The sequence below is a fragment of the Amblyomma mixtum genome, chromosome 1, assembly GCF_055824585.1.
Source record: "Amblyomma mixtum isolate Tamu chromosome 1, ASM5582458v1, whole genome shotgun sequence".
Taxonomy (NCBI): Eukaryota; Metazoa; Arthropoda; class Arachnida; order Ixodida; family Ixodidae; genus Amblyomma; species Amblyomma mixtum.
Window position 1 is genome coordinate 319865397 of NC_143012.1, and position 22304 is coordinate 319887700.

The 22304-nt window shown below is 44.8% G+C and overlaps 2 protein-coding genes across 2 annotated transcripts; one reads left to right on the forward strand and one right to left on the reverse strand.

The window, feature by feature from the left end:
- Positions 1 to 41: 41 nt before the first annotated feature.
- LOC149372645 (coiled-coil domain-containing protein 43) lies at positions 42 to 8591 on the forward strand. Its single transcript, XM_089567201.1, has 5 exons — positions 42 to 281; positions 379 to 475; positions 581 to 725; positions 1198 to 1283; positions 4177 to 8591. The coding sequence occupies exons 1-5, from the start codon at positions 117 to 119 to the stop codon at positions 4362 to 4364; spliced, it is 681 nt and encodes a 226-aa protein (XP_089423327.1). The 5' UTR covers positions 42 to 116; the 3' UTR covers positions 4365 to 8591.
- LOC149372646 (tubulin epsilon chain-like) lies at positions 8526 to 21188 on the reverse strand. Its single transcript, XM_089567195.1, has 12 exons — positions 20691 to 21188; positions 20517 to 20596; positions 20334 to 20399; positions 19913 to 20028; positions 19725 to 19846; positions 17874 to 17940; positions 17229 to 17349; positions 17002 to 17153; positions 15769 to 15909; positions 14100 to 14240; positions 12061 to 12235; positions 8526 to 9630 (listed from the first exon to the last, which is right to left on the reverse strand). The coding sequence occupies exons 1-12, from the start codon at positions 20713 to 20715 to the stop codon at positions 9472 to 9474; spliced, it is 1365 nt and encodes a 454-aa protein (XP_089423321.1). The 5' UTR covers positions 20716 to 21188; the 3' UTR covers positions 8526 to 9471.
- Between the last annotated feature and the right edge of the window lie 1116 nt (positions 21189 to 22304).

The window sequence follows — 22304 nt, forward strand, 5'->3', positions numbered from 1 at the left end:
TTCATAACAAGGGGTACGAGAAAGAGTGAACTACGGTCACTACCCGATCGCAACGCGGAAAACGCGGTCGAAATGTAGCAGACGGCAGGAGGAGCAGCGAGACGTCCGCGGTCAGCATGGCGGCTGTCCACGGAGATTTCGAACTCTGGCTCGCCGACAAGTTGCGGGCCTTAAACATTGATCCGGATGTGTTCGGAAGCTACATTACAGGCATCCTCGAAGGGAACGAGACGGAAGATGAGAAGTCCGAGGCGCTCCAGGGCATCCTTACGGAAGTTTGCGTAGGGATCGCATGCTTTGCGCGAGCTCTAGTTCAATGAAAAAAATATCTCGCTTTTCACGCTCGCCAGTCTTATCTTGTCATTTCTCTGTCAACAGGAGGACGCTCTAGGCAACGTGAAGGATGAAATATTTAGCAAATGGTCGGAGTGTAACGATCGGCCCGCTGAAGGTGACGTGCGGGTGGATGAACAAGGTAGCATGTGCGCTTCCCGATGTGGCATGATGATGGGGCTGTGTTGGGTCTGCTCGGAGCGCCGGCCGGTTACTTATGAACGCGTGGCGTTTTTTAATTGCCCAGGCAAATACAACGTCGAAGCGAAGCTAGTGAGTCTCATGGAGGAGCAGGCCAAGTCTGTGGTTGCCGAAAAGAATCTGACGCTTGAGGAACAAAAGTTACGTCAGGCCATCCTTGCCCAGTACGGCGAAGTTTCTGATGGAGAAGAGTAAGTTCATGGAGTTGTGAATTGCTGCGTTTTCATTGAAAATTGGTTCACTGCGGTAACTCGATGGGTTCCCTGGATCCGTGGGCATGGTGGCGGTCTAAGGCAAGGTTTGTTACTGGAGGGCTATCCTTGACTTGTGCCGGTGGAAGAAAAAAAAAAAAAAGGCGACACAGTGCGATGCGTTCTTCCATTTCTTTATGTGGTGCCACGACTTTGGGGCTAGGGAGGGCACAGTTTTCGTGCAGAGCATGCGAGTCAGTTTTAGTGGCTGCATGCTGGCGGCTTCTATCTTGTAATTTTAAAGCCGGCCTTGCAACTGCATCACGTGGTTTCTTTGCACATGCCATCTGCAAAAAGTATCCGAGTCAAGGCAAATTTTGCACACGAAACTATCAAGTGAACTGCATTGTCTGTCTTTTGTTGATGCCAACATGTGGTGGGTTCGCAGTTTAACGGCACTTAATTCATGCAGGGATGTGGTTACCAAGCCATCAGCTGAGCCAGTGACCAACTCTGCTGCAGCAGGAGCAGCTCACAAGGAACATTATGCCCCAAAGCGTATCCTTTTGTTTTTCAAAATGAGTTGGTATTTCTACATGTATAAGCTCAATCCATTCATCTGTACATAGTCAACTTATATGCCAGCCATGCATCTCATGCCAGTGTTTCATTTTCTCAGTGTGTCCCGTTCATCTGTAGAGTTGGCTTCTTTACTGTATAGTTTAACTTCCAGTAACATTGCTTGGGCACAATGTTTAAATTTGCAACATTTTTCGTCAGGATCCATGCAAGATGTACATTCAGTGCATACTGACAGGTGCATCTACATTAGGTGCATAATACATATACACACAATAATATGTAATACACATACACAACAGTACATTAAATATTAGATGAAATATGATATTACATTACATGAACTAATGAATGCTTGCAATTGCTGAATGTTTGCTTATTCAAAACTTGAGTACAGTCACTACTGGTTCATCAAGCCTTGGGTTGCACCTCACTGGAGGCGCAGTTTTAGTGCCATAACCAAAAATTTCACTTCACAGCACCTGTTGCTGTAGTTTATTTCTTTAGGACTTCCTTCGAACGGTCTAGCAAAAAAGAAATGTAGCTCTGGCAAACACTCGGAGTATTATCACTGGAACTGTGACCTCAACATCTTCCTTCAACACTTGTTTACAACTGCTTTAATAATAATATTGAAATGTGAATACTAAGCACTGATCAGGGTATCTTGCCTGGTAAAATATACTCGGTCTCAGAAACGAGCTATGTTTTGCTCCATAGTGCTTGTACAGCGATTTGCCTTCATGATGGGACAGCATATGCGGTTGTCCCTTTCAGGGCGCATGTCAGGCTGTAATGAGGGAAAAAAAAATTATTTTTGGTTTTCTTCAAATCTCGACAGTTGAAACCATCCTTTACGCTATTAAGGGACTCGCATGCTTTCCCATTTTTCAGTAGAGCCAGAACACCTTGGTTTGTTTCAAAACCAAGTGTCATATGAGCACGCATGGTTTTTTGGAGCTTCCTCTGCTCACTTGCATTTCTGTGATAGAAAATGATGTAGAACCGAATAGCCAGATTGGGAGTTTTTCTAAGTATAGCTGGTTCTTTAACAGCTGTCAGGCAAGACAAAAAGGGTATATGGCTTGTTTTATTGAACGCTGGTACATTTTACTCTCTGCTCTTGCCTCTTTGAGCCTTGTGATTTCTTCTTATTTTGAAAGTTTTGTTTCGCTTTTGCTTGTACAAATTAGATAACTTCTGTAAGACTGTTCGGATCACATACTTCCACAAGTCGGCTGCCGCAAGCCGCCTATGTCAAGGGCTGTATTCGAAGCACTTCGAAACTTAGTGTACGTACTGGAGTCAGATGATGAATGAGCCTTTTTTGCACAAAATAATACCGATGCGAATCAGTTCTTAGTGCCATAAAGCCCGTCTCCCAGCAGCCAGCTCAGTCAGTGCTCAAGAAGTGTCACAGTGGGTGAGATTAAAATTTCAGCAAGTCCCTTAGCCATGTCGTCTCTGGGTGTGCACCAAGGAATGCCTTCCTTTTAATGTGCACCTCCAAATTGTTGGCGTTCCCAGCTCAGTTTACTGACATTACTCATGTGTACCTTGCAATTCTCAAAAACTATAGGCACTACCTTAAAGGGACACTGAGGAGAGCACTATTAATATTTTTTTTATAGTAAGATCCGATAGTTCGGCATGTCATGACTTTGTTGCCACTTGGCCGGCAGCGAAAGATGCATTTATTTCTAAGAAATTTGGATTCGAAGTTGAAAAAGTTTTTCCCGCCGCTCTGATTCAAACTTGGGATTCGTCTATGACGACACAGGACTAAGAGACGTGAAACATGACGTGCACATGACGTAACGCAGACTCCGTGATTTCTGGCTGCCAGCAGTGCGGCCTAGCAGCAGCCGAAAAGAAAGCTACCGCCGGCCGCACGTTGAAGGCATCTATCGGCTATTGCGGCCGTCGCTACAGTCGCTTCGATTACGTTTGCACTGGCGTTTTGCCAGCGTTACGATGGATCTCGTTCTCGAGGTCGTCAACGAAGTTCTCGCAAATAGACACCTTTAGCATACCGTGTACCTTGTTACCGCTAGCGGAATACCGGGAGCCCGCCTACCGCCGGAAAACAGGCGCTGATTTGTCCCGATGCTTCAGGAGCGCGCGTAGCAGCCGGGCACGTGGCGCCATCTGGCGACGTCAAGGAGATTTGCGCATGCATTGGCTGCGCCTCAGTGATTCATGGTTTCTCGGTTCCTGGTGTTGCTAGAACCATTCGTTCTAGCAACCCTGTTTGGCCTATGATCTCATCACGCTTGTACTTGCGAGTTTGGCCTGTGGCGGCGATACCTGTATTGTGGTTCTTGCTCTTTTCTATGTTACAAGAGCTTTGTTGTCAGTATGAGTGGCATTTTTGTAATCAGGAGCTGGTATTCTGTCGATACAAGCCAACTTCAATTTCTCCTCAGTGTCCCTTTAAGAGAATGCAAAAAATGTGTTTCATCATTCAAGCACACATTCAAGCATTTTTGTTACATCTTTTTTAACTGTAGTGCCGCACACTTCTAGCAGCAATAGGGGATATTCAAAATTCCTCAAGTGCGCTTTTCCGCATAACAATTCTGCCTAAAACAAGATGGCTGACCATGCGTTTCCAGCTGAAACAAAGCAAGAAAGACTAGTTTTTTTGTTTCATTCTTCTAAAATATGTTTCTTACATTCTATCCACATCTTTAGCGCCTGTCCTGTAGCCCCTATAGTTTCTTTATAGCGAAGTTGGCTATCTTGTTTTTGGCAACATAGTTATGTGGGAAAGCGCACTTGCGGAATTTTGAATATCCGCTATTAAACCATTCATGTTTGAATGCAGAAACCATGTGTTCTCACTTGACCACACCCACATGCGACGCTGCAGTTCTTGCTCGGAACACAAATGCCGAACACGTGGCACAGGCTGAAAAAGAGAAGCGAGAGCAGAGCAAGCAGGAGCACGAGCGCAAGAAGGCCCAGGACAAGCTTAACCGTGAGAAGCAGAAGCAGCAGGCACAGGACCGTAAAGACAAAGAGCGCAAGCGCACCCAGAAGGGCGAGCGGCGTCGGTAGCATTGTCACTACCCTGCATATCCTTGTGACTCCCTCCCTTCCTTGTGGACCATGTGTTGAACAGACACTAGGAACTACCCATCGGTGCATGCAGAAAAAATGTTAACGCAGGCACACTGGGGACTGCAGCCACTTGAATGACACGTGATGGGCTGGGTCCACGAAGTGTGTACAACCCATCTCAGGTTATAAGCAGCTGTATTCCCATTTCTAATGATAGCTATGCTGTGCCGATCTGCTCACTTTGTTGCGAATAAAGCAAAAGGAGCTTGTGGTAGCTAATGCTTTGCTGAAACGGACTGAATTGAAGTTGCCATTAAAGGCCAGTCACTAGATGCACAGAGCTCGGTCACTTGTTTGTGCTTGTGATTATGACCGTCGCCAGTTCCTAAACTGCTGTGCATTTAGGCTCGTGTGTTGCCAGTGTCAGCCTGAGTTTACATTTCTGTCTTCATGCCGATAGTGTGTGTGTTGTTTCTCGCCTGTCTTCAAGCGCCAGTGTACAGAGACCCCTGAGGAACGCTAAGAGCGCGACAGTCACCTGCTGGAGCTTGGATTAGAAAGACAAAAAATTCTGCAGTAAACACAGGACCGACAAGCCTCAGTCTCCCTACAGCTGCCCAGCTTCCACATTTTGGATTATGTTGTTACCATTTGATATGTTGCCATTGAACCTGAAAGAAATTTGTTTTTCCTTCAGTTTGCGACCCCTCTTTGCATTCTTTGACATCTGTGAGGGAACAAGTGGCAGCTCTTGCTTGGAATGGAGATAGCCCTAGCTGTTTGAGGAGGTCTTCCCTTTCAGGTGTGTGTGATATTTGTTCCAACGTAAAGTACCTTCCAAATAATGCTTGTATATCTTGCACTGCATTCATGTGGCACGGAATTATTTTGCAAGGTAATGTGTGAAGACAAACAAAGCTTATATTGCTTGAGTGAAATTCAGCTTTTGGTCACAAAAATGGAGTTGAAGCTTTCAGTTATTGTGACATTGTGAAAACTGCAACAAAACTCTTATGTTATATAATTTAACATTACTCATGGTATTCCTGCTTGGCAGTGGATGGTGCATATAGGGTGTTGTCTCAGATGGAAGGTAATGCATATTAGGACTGGGTAGCTTTCAGTGATAATTGCTTTGCTGGTCATCAGAAGGTAGGGCTTGCAGTGTTTGGTATGTAAAATGGCAGTTCCACCCTAAAATGTTTTGCATTGCGTGTGATAACAGTCGTGATGCTTTTGGGTGATTTATTTTTATATTTTTGATGCTTTCTTTTTTAACAAAAATTATGTGTCTTGTTCAAAACTAAGCACATTAAAACTATGCTACAGCCCTGCTGCCTTTGGCATGAACCTCTGAGCCATGGAGCAGTGGTTATCTGCAATGTGGAGAATGCTAAGTGGCTGTGCCTTTCAAGCATGGCATCACATCTGGGCTACTTTCACCTGAGTAATTGAAGCACGCTGAAAGGAATGGGTCAAATAAAAAAAAAGAGCACTCGTAATGAGGCCTACAAAATTGCGAAATAGAAAGTCTTTGCAGTTTATAAGAAGGCCCTCTTCACCCACTTTTAATCATCTGGATTTACGATAGAGAATGTTTATGTGGGATTACATAGACAATCTACAATGTCAGTGTTTTTTTCCTTGGGTGGCATTGTTGGGGCAGGCTGTATTAAGCAGTCTGTGCAGGATTCTCAGGAGGTAATCGGGGGGAAATTGTTTAAAATTTTTACTTTTCTGACTGGTAGAAATATGAGCATTGGAGGAGAGAGTCAGGTGCAACTGTATCAAGCTGCATGTAACAGATGTCTTTTTCTTTGTACTTTTTCTTAAGGAAGCACAGGACTACCCTTTACTGATTGTGCAAATTTACCACGAAAGATCTGCCTCCTCTTACAACCCTTTTGTGCTGGAACCTACACTACATACATTACATTCATTCATTGGCAAAGTGTGCTCGCTCGCTCGTTCTTTTTTTTTAATGCAGGAATGCATTTATGTCCATATCCATGGCTTCCGGCATCTATCACATCTACTGTGCTCTGACTGAGCATGCTAATTTCTTAGGCCTGGGTTGGTCTGCAGTAAAAAGCCACAAAGAAGGAGGTAGTAGTACAAAATTGGGAGCACTTAGGTTGTGTTGTGTTTTTATTGGCTAGTTAGTAGGATACATGCAGTTGCCTTCAGTGATTGTCAGTGTGGTTCGCATCTCACAGCATTAAATGCATTGCTGTGGCAGTCGAGTCCGGCATTAGTGTGAATATGACAGCAAATTTTTAATTCGTTTATTGACTAACTTGTGAATTTGAACTTGCTGCTCTTTAAAACTGGCCAGTGGGGGTGCTTTATGGCAGTGCATTGCACAAACCACAGGAACAGTTTTGGAAGATTGCTTTATGGTCTCTTAAAAAGCCTTGTACAGACCTCCCAACTCTGTACTCGCTATACTGTTGGGATTGTAAGAAGTGCCAGAAAAGTGAATACTGGCCAGAAGCGAAAAGTGGCACGAACACAGTTTCGATGCATGTGTGTGTCTAAAGTGAAGCCACACCCACCATTTTATCATCAAGTGTTTGTTGGCAGCCCTGAAAATTTTTAGACTGTGTAGTAATCATTTGAGCTGGAACAAGGCCACTGCCATCTTTGAACAACCTCCCGAGACAACTTTTGAAGCTTGGTACGTTTCCGAGTGCTACTAGTGTTGAAGCGTGTAGGAAGTGTTGCTAGTCATTGAACGTTTCAATGCTTTTGTGGATCTCGGTGGGTGGGTGTCGTTATACTGCGATAGTAGCAATAGTCCACATGAGTATTTTGAAACCAGTCTCCTCCCATTGCTGCCAGCCATGACAGCGGTGATCGTTTTGCATGCCCTAAGACCTTCATGTGCTTCATGTTTAACTGCCGTCTCGCTTACCAGTACTTGTCTTGATCTTGAGCATTGCTTTGGCAAACGTTTACTGAGTATGCAACTTCCACAACAGATAAGCTTTTCGCAGTGCTTTTTTGTGGCAGCAGACAGTGCTGTCCATACTGAAAAAAAGAAAACTAAAAAATTGGGTTGTGTCGCATGACAGCTAAAAATATAGGCACTGCTTACGAATACAGAGGACTTTGGCGAGCTGTGTGCTAGTACATAAGTCTTTTGGTAGGTGTTTTTTATATGTTTTTCTGGAGTATAGCTAAAGAAATTGTGAATGTGCATACTTTCCTGCGGGCAAGCCAGTCATCTTTCGTCTCCTGCTAGGTCTGTTTTGTTTGTCTTTTTCTTTATCATGTCAGTATTTCATTCAAGGTGTACAGTGCACGTGACATCAATTGTATACTCAGTCCAGTCTGCACTTGGAATGAGCTGGCTAGGCACTCTGACAAAATTTTAATTGGGGCATGTTTGCATAATTAATGATCCCAGGAGCATTTGTTTCTTGATTAAATGCTGCACCTTGAATATGAGTGCACCATATGGCTGTTTACCCAACTCCAGGTGCGTGCTCACTCTAGTGAGTGGTGATATGGAACACTGGACTGGATAGGCTGCGAGAAGACTAGGAGGATAGAAAAGCAGTGATCACCCATGATCGTAGCACTAAAACCAGTATGTATTAGGCTGCTGTGCTGGTAGCGTAGCACGAAGTGTTTTTCATGTTGGCAAGGAACTTGCTTTGGATGTAGTCTAGCTAACATGTAGCCCCAGTTGTGAACAGGCTACCTGCCAGGGGATTGGGGGGTAAGCCACTACAGTACTGACAGAGTTTCCTTAAGCTAATTAATTAGACGTACCTCTATGCTACTAAGTTGTTCCTCAGAAGCACACACACAAAGAATCTCCAAAATCATCTGTGCCTGTTAATTGGATCATGCTATACTTCACAACATTTAAATCAGCTGTGTCTTTCACAAGAAGCAACTTGTGCTCACAGTACTATTGTTGGAAGAGATGTACTTTTTTGTTTGTTCAGTTGCGATTTTTTTCTCTTCTATCAATCTTTTATAGGTGGCAAAAAGCACAAAAACATTACGCCTTAGAATTTGAGCTATTGCTAAGTAGCATGTTGTGATATCTCATTTGAGGAACATATTTCTGTACTATAAGCTGATGTTGGTACTCTGCTGCCCGTTGTTCTGCATGTCGCCTGCCCCTGGTTCAATAAATGTTACTGAAAATTGTGTGTGCTTACAGCAAGATTCTGTGGATGCCACAAATAAAAAAATCTTTTCAGGTTGTGACAGCAGACTTTTATTGCAAACTGCAGCAAAATAAAACCATACTTAAACATTGCAAGGGTATAGACAAGCCTTACAGAGATTCGACTCTGCTAGCACAACCCTGATGCTCAGTAAGAATAAAAAATAGTAAATAAAAATAGTGTCGCATCACTCCTCAAAACTGAGGCGAAATAAATACTGTACAAATGGCTGAAACTGTAAAAGTTCAAAAAGTTCTGGTCACTAAACGATGTATACACAAAATGGCAAATATAAAATGCTTGATCACGGCAGTAAGAATATCACAATTGGGCAAATGCAGTGCAAAGGTGCTGAACACAGTGGCACAAATGCCCAAAGATGTCATTTGATAAAAGGTTGCCATAGCAGTCATGCCTGGCCATACGAACACATCCTTGATGCAAGCCATTAAGGAGAGATATGTAGTAACACTTGCGAATTCTCTCGCTAAAATGGCATTACTCAAGCAGATCGTCGTGCACTATTCGCAATGGGCTCACTATTATGCATATAAAGCTTTTGCCTCTCTAATCATGAAATTTCAGTGCAGTGAAATTCCTGGACATCCTCTCAAATAGAACAGCAAGCACAATACTGATTACTTTAGAGCACAGAAAAATTCCTGCACAGAGCCCACATCACGAGAGAACAATTTTATAAAATGCACAGCTGGCACTGTTGGCACTGACACATGCATGTGCTGAAATGGCCCAGCACCCTTTTCAGTGGCTTGTGATATGGGCAGTGAGCTCTTCCTCAACACAGCACTGCACGTTGCAAAATAGGCATGGTGCGGATACAAACCACCCACAGCCTGGCACTCCCACATTGATGGCAATGTAAAGTCATAATACACTAGCATTACACAGTCCCCTTTGCCTCAGCAATTCAAGACCTTGATCCGTGAAAGGGCAAGCTTGCTGAAATCCGTGACCTCTACAAGTCGGTAGTCTGCCGACAGGTCGGTCAGACTAGCCAGGGCCTCTCGGAAGTGGGACTCCTCCATGTGGGGCACCTGCAGGAAATGGTGCACATGTGCCTGCAGACAAAGCAAAATGACCCGGTGGATCAGAGGTCATCATCATCATCAGCCTGACTACACCCACTGCAGGGCAAAGGCCTCTCCCATGTCTCTCCAATTAACCCTGTCCTTTGTCAGTTGCCGCCACTGTATCCCCGCAAACTTCTTAATCTCATCCGCCCACCTAACTTTCTGCCGTCCCCTGCTACGTTTGCTTTCTCTTGGAATCCACTCCGTTACCCTTAAGGACCAGCGGTTATCTTGCCTTCGCATTACATGCCCTGCCCAAGCCCATTTCTTCCTCTTGAATTCAACTAAGATGTCATTAACCCGCGTTTGTTCCCTCACCCACTCCGCCCGTTTTCGATCTCTTAACGTTACACCTATAATTTCTCTTTCCATAGCTCGCTGCGTTGTTCTTAACTTAAGCTGAACCCTCTTTGTTAGCCTCCACGTTTCCCGGGAGGGAAACTTGGCTGCCGACACAACACAGCGCAGTTGCAGACAGGTCACAACCACGCAGAAACACAAGCAAGTGGTGACACCTGGTGGCTGGACAGGCAACTGTCCCCACACAGCTGCTATGCAAACTTGAACAAGGGTAGAGAGAGAAGCCTCAGTCTGCTGACTAATGTTTCAACTAGGAGACTTCTCTTCATCTGGGTGAAAACAAGTCACGGTGTCGAAACGATGACCAGCAGACTGGGGCTCAATTCCCTCCCCGCCCCTACACTTCAAAGACTCATCTCCGCTCCTCTTTCATGGTACCAATTCCTGCCACAAGGCATTAACGTTTTTAAGCATGTGCAAGCAGCTTGAAGCATGGCCAACTGTTTCTTTTAGTGCTGTTCTGACAGCAAAGCACATCGTGTGGAGTTAATGTTCTGTGCCATGAGGGACTCGACATTAGCCGACTGTTTCTTTTAGTGCGACAGCAAAGCACATCGTGTGAAGTTAATGTTCTGTGCCATGAGGGACTCAACATAGAGAAGCAACAAAACAGAACACGAACAAAACATTGGCAGTGGCTTAGCTCTGGTTAAGCCTGGATATACAAGCGAAAAGCTGCAGTTATGCTTTGTTTGACGTCATGGCTGTCGCATTTCACGCATCATGCACTGGGAGCACCACAATAACGGTGTAGGCAAGCGCGTTATATAGCCCTCCTTCCGCATGCGTAGTAACTGTGGTAAACATGCAGCTGCAACGAAAGGTCAGGCGGCAGTTGCGGCGACGGCCGCTCCGACCACCAGCGCCTCTTCTGTGACATCACTCGGTTCTGCGCACACGCAGCTGTGGCTAATTCTGATCACGGAGCATACGCCAGACCCGGTGTTAGTAGCCTAGTGAAGTTTTTCGCTTCAAAATAAAATCTGGTGAAATTTCCCTTCCAGCACAGGGGTAGAGTTGCCTCTGCACAAACACATTCCCCCTCTGCACAAACACATTCCCTATGCAGTCCAGACACAACCATTTTGGCTACAGGTGCTTGGTATGTGACCATCTGTGATCACATATTAGGGCAAAATCATTAATCCGCAAGTTCAGAGCCTCACAAAATTGTCTAGTGTATGTTTGTGCAGCAGGCTGGCCTAGCGCGAGCACTCCATCCCGCAGCACTGCCCGCTCATCATTGTCTTCTATGTGGCACTAATCCGGTGGTTCAGACCTGAGCAAAATCGTCCATTGTCTCCTGCGTTGTCTGTTCACAGCTGGCCTAGAGCAAGTTGTCTGTCCCGCAGGACTGCCCGCTCATAGTTTTCTACACAGCGCAAATCCGTGCTTTCGCACTGATTCGAATGTAGTTGCAGATTTTTTGAGCCAAGAGGAATAACATACATCACCCCTGCACATACAGCTGATGCTGAAACTTGTCCTGCGTTGCATGAATGTGCCTTAAGTTTTTATAGTGCAGCTCTTAAAAGGTCAATCCCTGGGTTTCACGGCATTGCTGATATTGTTGCCTGTAAGAGGATGAAGAGGGAACGTCAAAAGAGGAGGCGTGGAGAGTGGAAATGCTCCGAAGAAGGAGGAGGAGGTAAGAAAAGGAAAAAAAATGGGGGGGGGGGGCATGTCTTGCAAGAGAATGAGGAGAAAGGTCAAAGGAGAAGGGCGTGGAGACTTAGAGCTCCAAAGAAGGCAGTAATAATAGGCTCGTGGAGCACAACGAGCGCCTCTGTGCTCACACTTCGCTCGTTGATAACGTGACTAATCGACACATCTTACTGTCCGAACTATGAGTACCCTAGTTGGCCGCGCTGATGAAAGAAGAGATCAGAATAGCTGAAAACAGATTTGCAAGGCCGAATGGATGCCAGGATGTCAAAACACAAGTAACTGCTGCGCTAGTCACTGCACTAATGAGAAAGAATAATCCTAAAGAAATTTTTTTTTTCTTTCTCTTCTGACTGGCACCAAAGTATGGTTTTTGAATTTCATGGTACTTGCCTTGCGATTATACAGCTTAAGGAAATCCAGCCTGAGTCTGGACAAGACATGATGGAAGGAGCTGGTGTTGGAAAGCGTGAGCAAGGCATACGGATGCTGCACTGGTGGAGTGGAGCACAGGCCCGTCTTCCAGCCGCTTTGGTTCCAATAAACGAACTTGAGGCCTTCTTGCACTCTGCACACACACCAAAGCGCAATGAAGAAGACAAGATGAAGGCAGTTTATTAGAACAGACAGTTATAATATAGAAGAGCGAACAGACAAAGGAATCTTGTACACATCAATTATGAAGAGCATTAAATGGTCCAACTTTTGTAAGTAAGAAATGGATTCTATGGCTTTACTGGGCGTGTCGGCATTTGTCCAGCAGCAAAAGACACATTTATTGCTGAGAACATTAAAAAAAAATGGCTGAGGCTTAGCTAAGGTTAAGCCTAGTCAGATGCGAAGCATATTGGTGGCTAGGCTTGGTAATACATGGCTTTCCTTGGTTGAATACTTGGTCATTTTAATACAACCACTAGAAGCCTTCGTCGTGGGGGAAGACAACGGCATGGCTACAGTGGAACGCCGACTAACCCTGAGACGCGCGTTGGGTGAGCGCCTGGATTGCCATGGAAGCCGCGTCTGCCTGCCCGGTGGAGCGAGCGTTTCACCTACACCGAGTGTGAACGCGCGTTCGAAATGCGCGGGAATGCCGCTCGAGGACATTCCGGCGTCTGTGCGATGGCATCGTTCTCCCTCTCCCAGCGCGTGACGGCGATCTGTCATGACGTCATGTGTCACGTGGTGTGACGTCACTGTACCACGTGGTCTGCACGGCATGCAACCACAGCGACGGCGCGAGGTGGACCCCTGTCTTCCTCTGTCGTGACGTCATGTGTCACGTGGTATGTCACGTGGTGTCACGTGTCACTGTACCACGTGGTGTGCACGGCGCGTAACCACGGCGAAGGGCTGTAGTGTACCTCTAGTAATATGCTTCGCATAAAATTTTCCCGCTACTCAATTCAAACTGTGAAGTCTACAATGAAAAGGACTTCGTGACCAACATATTAGAACGACTGGTGATGTAGCACAGCCTATGAGATCAGTGCTCGAAAATCAGCGACGATGCAGATGCACACACCTGTGACACTGGCCAATGATGCCGACACCTGCAATTCGTTTTTTTGGCTTTTTCTGGCTAATAAAAGCTCACTTTTCAGTGAGAGTGGTCTCTTTGCAATTCAAATGCAGTCACCTATTGATACAGGCCTAATATGATTTTTCTTTAGCGTCTCTTAAGTAGTACCATTCTTTGGTAATCCCAGCAACAAAGCTTCAGACTAGAATTTGTAAGTCTTGCAGTTTCCTGACATGCCCCTTATGAGCTCCATGAAGTACCTTATCTACCGCTAGTGCTCTGCAAATCTTCTTAGCTTTGAGCAGCCCTGAGCATCTCGCCTGTGGCAACTTTCCCAAGTGGTATGGCTACAGAGTTATGGTAAATACTTTCTTCAATGAGCTGCCACAGTCCTGTGGCATGCAAAGCTCTTCTGTTTCCACCCAACCCAGACACTGGCCCTTCTGTTTGTTTTTTACGTGAGCATGCATGTATTTCCAGTAGATTGGAAGAGTGCCTTTTCTTTCCCACACTACCAATACTCAATGTACACTAGCTCTTTGAAACATCACAATAGGAACTATTTTTGCACGTATACAAGCATGTGGAATTGCTCATGCCTTCAGCCTGATAGACTACCACCAGCAGCGGTAGCAGACAGTGCCATAGTTTAAACTAGTGGCTTCCATGTGGCAAAGAATCAACAAAGAGTAGTAAACATTCACAAGTGCTTCACAAATGCAGACAAACATTCTGTCACTAGCAGTATCTACTTTTGAGGTTTCCTTACCACTTGTAATAACTGCTACTCTATAGTTAAGGATCATTCATGTGTGTTTTTATTCATTTTTTCCATCTGAACCACTTTTTTTTTCTAAATTTTTTTGATTACGAAGGCATTTTGTTATAAACACAAGGTGGACAGGGCCCTTGCCTGTCGAGGTTCCTGCGCATGTCGGCCATGCAGACCTTTCCCCTGGCAAGCAGGGCACAGGAAAGCATGGTTCCCCCTTTGACGTCGCAGTTCACCAGCTGGTGATGCGGGCTGAAAGCATCAGTGAACATCTGGTCCAACCTGCACGTAAGAGAACGCACCCCAACTGCAGCTGTATAACGGTCTGCTTGCAGCTGCAAACGAGCATAAGCCGTGACCACAGGCTACTAGTTGGGGGTAATCGATAAAAAATTATCTTGAAACTTCACTTGCCTAAGCAGGAGTGCCTTTCATGTTCAAGTAGTGCAGAGAAAAATACAAGAAAATGAGAACAGAATCATGTAGTATTATTCCGTAACAGGTAATACCCTAAGAAAGCGATCAAAATGATGGTGTCAAACTGGTGGCAAGCACAGTAGAAACTTGATTACTAAGACAGTTGAGCCACTTGGGGTTGGTGCTGCAATTCTAATAAGAGCATAAAAAGCATATTTACACTAAAATATCTTTGCACAGTTCAAGAAGGAATCACTGGGTCTTACCGACTGCGGACAATCTAAGTTCATAAAGTTGTACCCTATATGCGACAGATCCAGAAGTACTGTGATTCAGTGTTTACAGCATTTGGCACTGTTTGGCCTCCCAGAGTGCTACATTTCGGATCGTGGGTCATGCTTCACTTTGAGGCCTATTGTGAGGAAAATGGTGTAACATACGCACTGAAATCAGCTAACCCAAGAGCTAATGACCAACAACAAGTAAATTTAACTCTCGTGACATGCATCATGGCCACTATTCAAGACCCTCCACATAAGGATTGGTATCAAAGAGGTAGAGAGCTGCCTGAACACTGCATATAATGCCTTGATGAGTACTAGTCCTCTCAAGCTTCATCACCGTTACCAAGCAAGAATGAAAAATGGCATGCTAACGTGGCCGTACACAGAAAATGAAAACTGGACTTGACCAGAATAGCTGCAAGAAATAGCCAAAGCTAACATTATGACCCAGCAAGAAAAATCCAAGAACAATTTTTTACAAGTGTCATTTTGCAGCAAAAAAATTTAGCATCAGGAATATTGCAGTAATGTTGAGTGTTGGAGCCCACTGGGGATCTGATTAAGACTCAGAAAAAGTTCAGCGGTCCGAGGGATAGCGAGTGATAGTGACCGAGGTGCTCCCAGCTGATATTTACTGTGTGTCAGAACCAATACTTTTAATAGAACCAGGTCTTTTCTACAACCACCCACATCAGCCAATTGAAGAGATGGGGAGGGACTTGTCAGCAGTCTTGTGATGAGGGAAGCAGTGATGAAGGAGATGTTCCAAGACGCAGTGAGCATTATCATTGAAAGCCCCAGTATCTACAAAAGTGATCCATAAAAGTGAAATGATAAAAGTGATCTGGCAGCACTGCACAGTGAGCTGGGAGAATAAAGAGGGAAGCTGCAAGATAAGCAGCTCTTGCTTTTGCGGAACTTTTTCATGGTGCCCGAGTCATTAAAATGCTGTTTTGCAGAAAACTTTCAGCGACAGCACGTATACCTTGAGTTCTGATTTGAGTTGGATTTTTACTTTTCTTAACTGCTTGCATGTAGGAAGTCTAGACTCCAGCTCTAATGTGCATTTAATGTGCTGCGATACCAAATAAAGGAAACTGGGGACACACCTCCGAGGAGGTAGGCTGACATCCAAGAGTGAGTACAGTGGCGTGATGCTGGACACCAAGTAGTGCAACTTGGGATGGGGGACCAGGTTAGTGCAGATCTCGTTCATGTCCATGTTCAGCATTCCCGAAAAACGTGCCGAGCTGCAAATGCACGCATGGTCATTGTGACGCTGTAACAAGAAGAAAAAAAAACTGGCCAGAGCAGTTAAAAACCCCTGTCAAGCCCCTAGTTTGCAGGTTTCATAAGGGTGCTCATGATTAAGCTGAAAATTTAAAGTCCTAAGCTTCTGTCATGGAATGCGGACCTCCAAGCACATTCTACATGTGGAAAAATGAGCATCCGCTAAGGTCACTGAAAAAAAAAACTAGAAACATTGACGTTCTGACACAGCTATGGGTGCTTTGTTCACAATGAGATGAAAACACATGGGCCGCTGCTTATGTAGGAAAACCGTCACGTACAGAGAAAATGCATATCTCGGGTAGACTACCTGTGTCATGTCTGTCATTTCACTTGCCATTTAAATGTGAAGGAACATCTTAAACAGGCATGTAGATAGATTTTTCATTTTCAAGTATGCCCGTGGAATACCAGTCAACCAAGTGGTCCGTGTTTTAAAGGTGTTCTGCAAGGGTGTTAGAATCCACTTTTTCATTACTGACATCACGCCGATGCTCTCTGAACCGCCTTCTGACATCCCCGGTCCCGCCTATATAGGCTGCGTCACATTGTTTGCAAGGAATTTTGTACAACACGATGCCAGGGTAGCTTGTCTTCTCTAGCAGGTTCTTGACATGTACCAAATGATTTCTAAGCTTGCTAGAAGGTGCTTCTTGTTTTCATCTCTCTTGCTCCAGCTCTAGAGGTCACATCACGTTGTTTTGTGAACAGACCACATGACATGGCTAGCCATCAATGTTTTTATGCGTATCCATCAATTATTAATTTTTTTTTGTTATTCTTCAATGATGTTGGCAAGTGGTCGTCTTTTTCCATATGCAGAATGAATTTCCTTTGCCAGAAGGGTTTCCACTGAACCCTGAAATATGTTATGACTGCAATCACAGATAACCTAAAGATAAACTTGTGCTCGTACCTTCCACAGCCTTACCACATGTACACAGCATTAGCAGTCATCGTAATGGTTGCTTTCTAAAGCTAAGAGGCACAGAACAAACTGGCCAGAACAGTTTTCACAGCAAAAGCGGGAATGCCTGGAGAGATGAGGGTACCTGGTGAGATGAAGCAACAGATTGGCCACAATGTTGTTCATCTGGTCAAAAGGTCTGGCCTTCTGTCCCAACACACTGCCCATGTTGCTCGTAATAGACTGCTTTGTGCTGGCTTTAACTTTGATGATGCGATTGCAGATATCAATCAGAGCCTGCAAAAAAACAGCAGCATAGGATGTACAGTGAGCGCATCACTCTGGAAACCTTTTTTATGCTGCTTGCCTCACCTCGTTTTCGACCGGACAGGCAAAGTCAGCAAACCTGGTGATCTTTTCAAGGGCAAACACAGTGTTGTAAGGTGAAGTCACGACATCATCCATCGCAGATGGGAACACTGGCATGGCAAACCTAGAGTATTGGAAATGTATCAATGTGTTACCACGTAGCATGAAACTGCATACAAAGAAAAGGGAACAACTGAAACCACGCAGCAAGAATAGGTTCTTCACACTTCATGCACTTTTACTACATGGTCACACGCAATAAGACTTTGTCAATAACAACTTCATGCGTGATAAGTTTTTACTTTTTTTTTAAACACTACAGGCTTGCAAAAAAGATAACATTTTCTTGTAACACTTGCCTTTGTACTGTACAGATGTTGCTAGTGATAGTAACAACACTCAAGAATAGGGCTTGCGCATCGTTAGCAATGGTCATTCCTACAGACACTAATGTGCAAGCATGTTTCGATAAGCCCCCAAGCTCACTGCTAAGCTGTGCCACAAACAACTAAGGTCATGTACTGAAATGTTGTTACTAGCAGCTATAAAGTCTTTGCATGCAGGGGCAAGCTGATGTTTTTCATTTAAGACCTAACAGCATAACAACCAGAACATGCTTTAAGTACAAGTTACCATTTCGTATTATACCTGAAGACTTTAGGAAACTCTTCATTCAGCATTTCGAGAACTGCAGTTCCCAAGCCAGATCCAGTTCCTGGAAAGATAATCGCAATGTGGAAAAAATTTTCACCTAGGAAATCTGGTGCACTAAGGAACAGCTAACAGCAACAAGCTAAAACCAGCATTAGCATCAGAAACAATATTAGTTGTGAACCAAATGAGAGATCGCTGTGAGCATATGCCAAACTGCATCAGCACACCACTGAACGCCCCAGCATCTGGCGTTGAGACGGTCGCAGAGCACATGCGTGTCCCACGCATCCCGCCGGTGTGCTAACTCCTTCCAATGAGCACAGCGCACTGTCAACCAGTGATACCTACGAGCTGCCACTTGTGCCCGACAGCCACTGCATGTCCAGCACTACTCAGCAGTGTGGCAGAATGATATGGCAGCAGTATATGAGTCACCTGAAGCGTGCCATTGTTTCACCTCAGTTTGGTACTAATAAAACGGTGGAACTACTTCTGCCATGCTGCTGCAGTACCACCGAGCTGTGCTGGACACATGGAAGCTATTTCCGCAAACAAAACAATGCGTTGTGCAATTATGGGCAATAGACAGAGCAAGGTTTGAATGGCAGAAATGACCACGTTGATGAATCATACAGGATGCAAGTTCGACATGAGGTGCTGAGGCGGTCGGTGGTGTGCCAATGCAGTTCTGCACATGCTTGGGGGGGAGGGGGGGTGGCTTACTTTTGCTAATTACAGTACAACTTTGCATAGAAAAGACTAATAAATGCCATCTGTACCTAACAGGGGAAGCCACGGCAGAAGTGCAAAAAATGCTGGAGGAGGAACTTTCAAACTGTACAGTAATAGCTTTACTGTTTAGCCTACCTTACAGGTGGTTACAGAGCGGGAAATGACACGGACATTGCATCAAAACTGTTCAAAATATCTGTTCATAAGTTTCAGCTGACTGTCACCCAGTGAACGGGGCATCAAGACTGTTCCATATAGCAATAGTTGGAATGAGATATGAAAATATGGATGTGTCAGCTATTGGTGTGCAAGGCTGAATGGCATGATGATGATTTGCACAGGCTGACACTCGTCTAGGAGGCCGTAAATACAATTCTGAATCCAAGTTTTTATCATAATGCTCGTAAAGGAATTTCAGGTGCACTATTTGTCTTTGTATGAACAAAGGTTATAGATCAGCTCTATTGAACAGCCTTATTATTGTCTGCATTCTTTCATAACATGGAAGAAATAACTTGAGTGCTAACCTTCAGACCCTTTCTAATTTATTAACTCAGTTCGACAGTGAGGGTCGCAGAGAATCCTTGCATAATGTACAGTCAGGCCGGAATGAAACGCGAACAGAGCATGTCAAGAAAACAAAATATTTAACCTGCCTACTTTCAGCTGAAGTGTACAACTAGCCCAATTCATGTGTCTGGGTAAAGGGCCTACTGAAATGCATAATCGAAAATAGGTTGTAAAGGAATATCTCACTGCAAAGCAGAAATGTATGACATATGCGTGTTCGCGTTTCATTCCGGCCTGACTGTACAGTAACAGATTGCACTTTGCATATTAGGTTGCGAAAATCTTCACCTTCAATCTGAGATCAGCGTGAAATAATGAATGTTCCATCTTTTCAGACTCCAAAGTTCTGCTTAAAAGCAGAGTGCAAAGAAACACTGCTGTAGAAGGAGAAAGAATTAGCACCTTGTACCAATACAAATGCAACATCTGGTGGAGCAAAATCTGCGAAAGTACAGCACGCAACAGGCTGCAGACTGTTTGCCATGGTTCACAACTGTCCTTTTGAAGAACTGGAAAAAAAAAAGGTGCGCAAAGGATACCTACCACCCCCCAAGGAGTGAAGCAGAAAAAAAGTCTGCAGGCAGTTACAATGCTCAGCTTCCTTCCGGATGCGTTCAGCAATCTGGTCTCGGTATTTCCTGCCATACTCGTGGAAGCCAACAGCCCTGCACAAACACACGAAAGGCAGCTGATCAGAAGTGCGCAAGCAAGTCAGGTGTGATGCTTCTTACCAATTATTCCCAGAGCCTGAGACGTCCGTGACAAACTGATGGTTGCTCAGCATCCTTCCCAACGGGGTGCGCAGGATGGAATTGATCACCCCTTCCTCCATGTCAACCATAACTGCCTTTGTAATCAATAAAAAAGTATGTTCTAAGTACATTCGCCCTTGCTGCCAGGCAATGTGCTTGCCAGCTGCCATGTCAAACAGTCAGGGACACCACTAGCAAACCATGCACTACCGAACAACTCGATTTTGGCAGAAGCCACGCTGAGGTTCAGTGTTATATAGCAGTAGAACATCAACAAATCTTCGATGAATGGGTCTGTGGTTTACGTCTCACACAGCTCTTACCCAGCCTACCTTGGATAAAAATAAAACGCGTTGAGGGGAAAGGTTGCATGACCCGAGTGGATATTTCTCTGACTTACTCTGGCTCTAAACTCCTTTCCATTTTCTGCCATCCGAAAAAAATTCCAAACGGCATTGTCGGTCGCCTGAAAAAAAAAAAAAAAAGTTTAATATACGTGAAGCCAAAGACCAGACGTCGGAACTAAGAGGTCTGGAATCGGAGATCAGTCATGAAACCGAGAGGGGCGAAAGTAGTTGCTTACAGATGCATCTTCGAGCAACATGTGTTCTCGCAAGACAAGGTCCCAGAAGCGACATCCGACTTGGTTCCCGCATTGACCAACTGGAAATAAGGCAGCGTGTTCAGTCATTCCACAAACAAAAAAAAAATAATGCACAGCGCTGTGAATGAATGTATAGTTCGCAGGAAAACTCACCCTGCAAAACTATGGACTGTGTCATGCTGATGTTGTGCTCTGATGTGGCACTGTAGCTACGAATCTTTTACTAGCTATAGTGACTTCATCTTTCTCCTCCGATTATGATCGCGATCACTGTATCAGCGGAGTGTGAAGCCGGTGCAGAACGCAAATGAATAGCGGCTGAAATGTACTTGAAACGAGTGCTCGTCTCACGGTGCATTTCTTCAAGCCATCGTCTGGCGAAAAATCGCAAGTCCAAAAGAGCCTACGAGGAATGCCACGCAACCATTCACAACAAAACAATGATGCCATTCACCATACACAACAGGATCGAGCACCCCTATGAGCACGTTGACTCATCACTGACACCAGCGAATATGCACACCACCACAACATCACTGACAGCTGCTGACAGCACACGCTGCAGCCAACAACACGGCAACTCGTAGGTTACTTGCAGGCTCGCAGTTTGGCCTGAATGGCCTGCACATGCGCTACTGCCGCCACCTTCTCAACTTATCCAGAACTATCATCCCAGCGCAGACGGCGCAGTCATGAAGTACAGCGTTCTACCACTAGGTGTCGTGAGAATCGTCGGCATTAGTCGGATCGTCGGATTTATGCACAATTCATGGTGCAGCGCTCAGCAGTGCAGCATTTAAAACAAGTGCACCGAAGCAACTGGTTGACCGAGGCAACACTAATGTTGTACTTCAGAATAGACTAACTTTTACGTGAGGTAAATATGCAAGCTCATGAAAAGTAAATAATATAAACTTATTCCAGATCTGCGTATCGCAAGGGTAAGGTGTCTAGCGAGGGGACAACGTACCACGCTTTTGAACCTCCATCTTCATGAATGGACCGAGTCTACTGGTTTACGGAGATATTTTTTTTTGTCTGCCTTATGGAAGACCACTATCGCGGGTGTCCATTGGTAAGCCCGGCTCTCAGGGAAGCCTACTCAACCGGCCTCTCTGCAACGCCCTCCACACGTAGAAGGACCTTCAAGTCAGTAGACTTATTTAAAAATTAAAGCACCGCTACTTTTGTGGGTTCTTTATTCGCGGTAGATGACGACGCAGTTTCTCTAGATTGCCAGGCAAATCCGAAGCAGTGTCAATAGTGTTTCGTACAATAATCACGATACACAAGACATGCTCTGGAGGCCTGATCGTACCTATGACATCAGTCTTCTATTTCACAATTTCCTAGCACGATGGAGTCACAATGAACAAACTATAGAATTCCAAGTAAGCGCGAACAGGTCAACTGTAATGGGAAGAAAGAAATTTTGAGAGGTGTTGAGCATGATGTCATGAAGAAGCTGTGAACACTACCGTAGGCAAAATAGATAGCCATTTCCTCTGCGAGAAATTAGTGACGCGGCTCAAGGGTAAATCAAAACGACCTTACAGTTTCTGAATAGTAAGAAACTATGCAAAACGACAGAAGCGACACTGCCGGCAATAGTTTGAATCGTAATGCGCGCCTCCTCAAGTCTATCTCAACGTCCACGCCCTCTATTAAGTCGACAGACTTAGGTAATAGCTAAACACAGTGAAAACAAATTACTGGTCCGGCTCAATAAATAAAACGAATAAAAAATTAACAGCGTTTTTATTTTGT

Bases quoted from the DNA above. Each gene is read 5' to 3' on its own strand.
- LOC149372645 (XM_089567201.1), top strand. From the start codon at position 117: ATGGCGGCTGTCCACGGAGATTTCGAACTCTGGCTCGCCGACAAGTTG. The intron at 476-580 runs GTAGCATGTGCG...TTAATTGCCCAG, and splicing joins CGTGCGGGTGGATGAACAAG to GCAAATACAACGTCGAAGCG. The intron at 1,284-4,176 runs GTATCCTTTTGT...GCGACGCTGCAG, and splicing joins GGAACATTATGCCCCAAAGC to TTCTTGCTCGGAACACAAAT.
- LOC149372646 (XM_089567195.1), bottom strand. From the start codon at position 20,715: ATGACACAGTCCATAGTTTTGCAGG. The intron at 20,400-20,516 runs GTAAGCAACTAC...TTTTTTTTTCAG, and splicing joins TGTTGCTCGAAGATGCATCT to GCGACCGACAATGCCGTTTG. The intron at 17,350-17,873 runs GTATAATACGAA...CCAATACTCTAG, and splicing joins GAGTTTCCTAAAGTCTTCAG to GTTTGCCATGCCAGTGTTCC.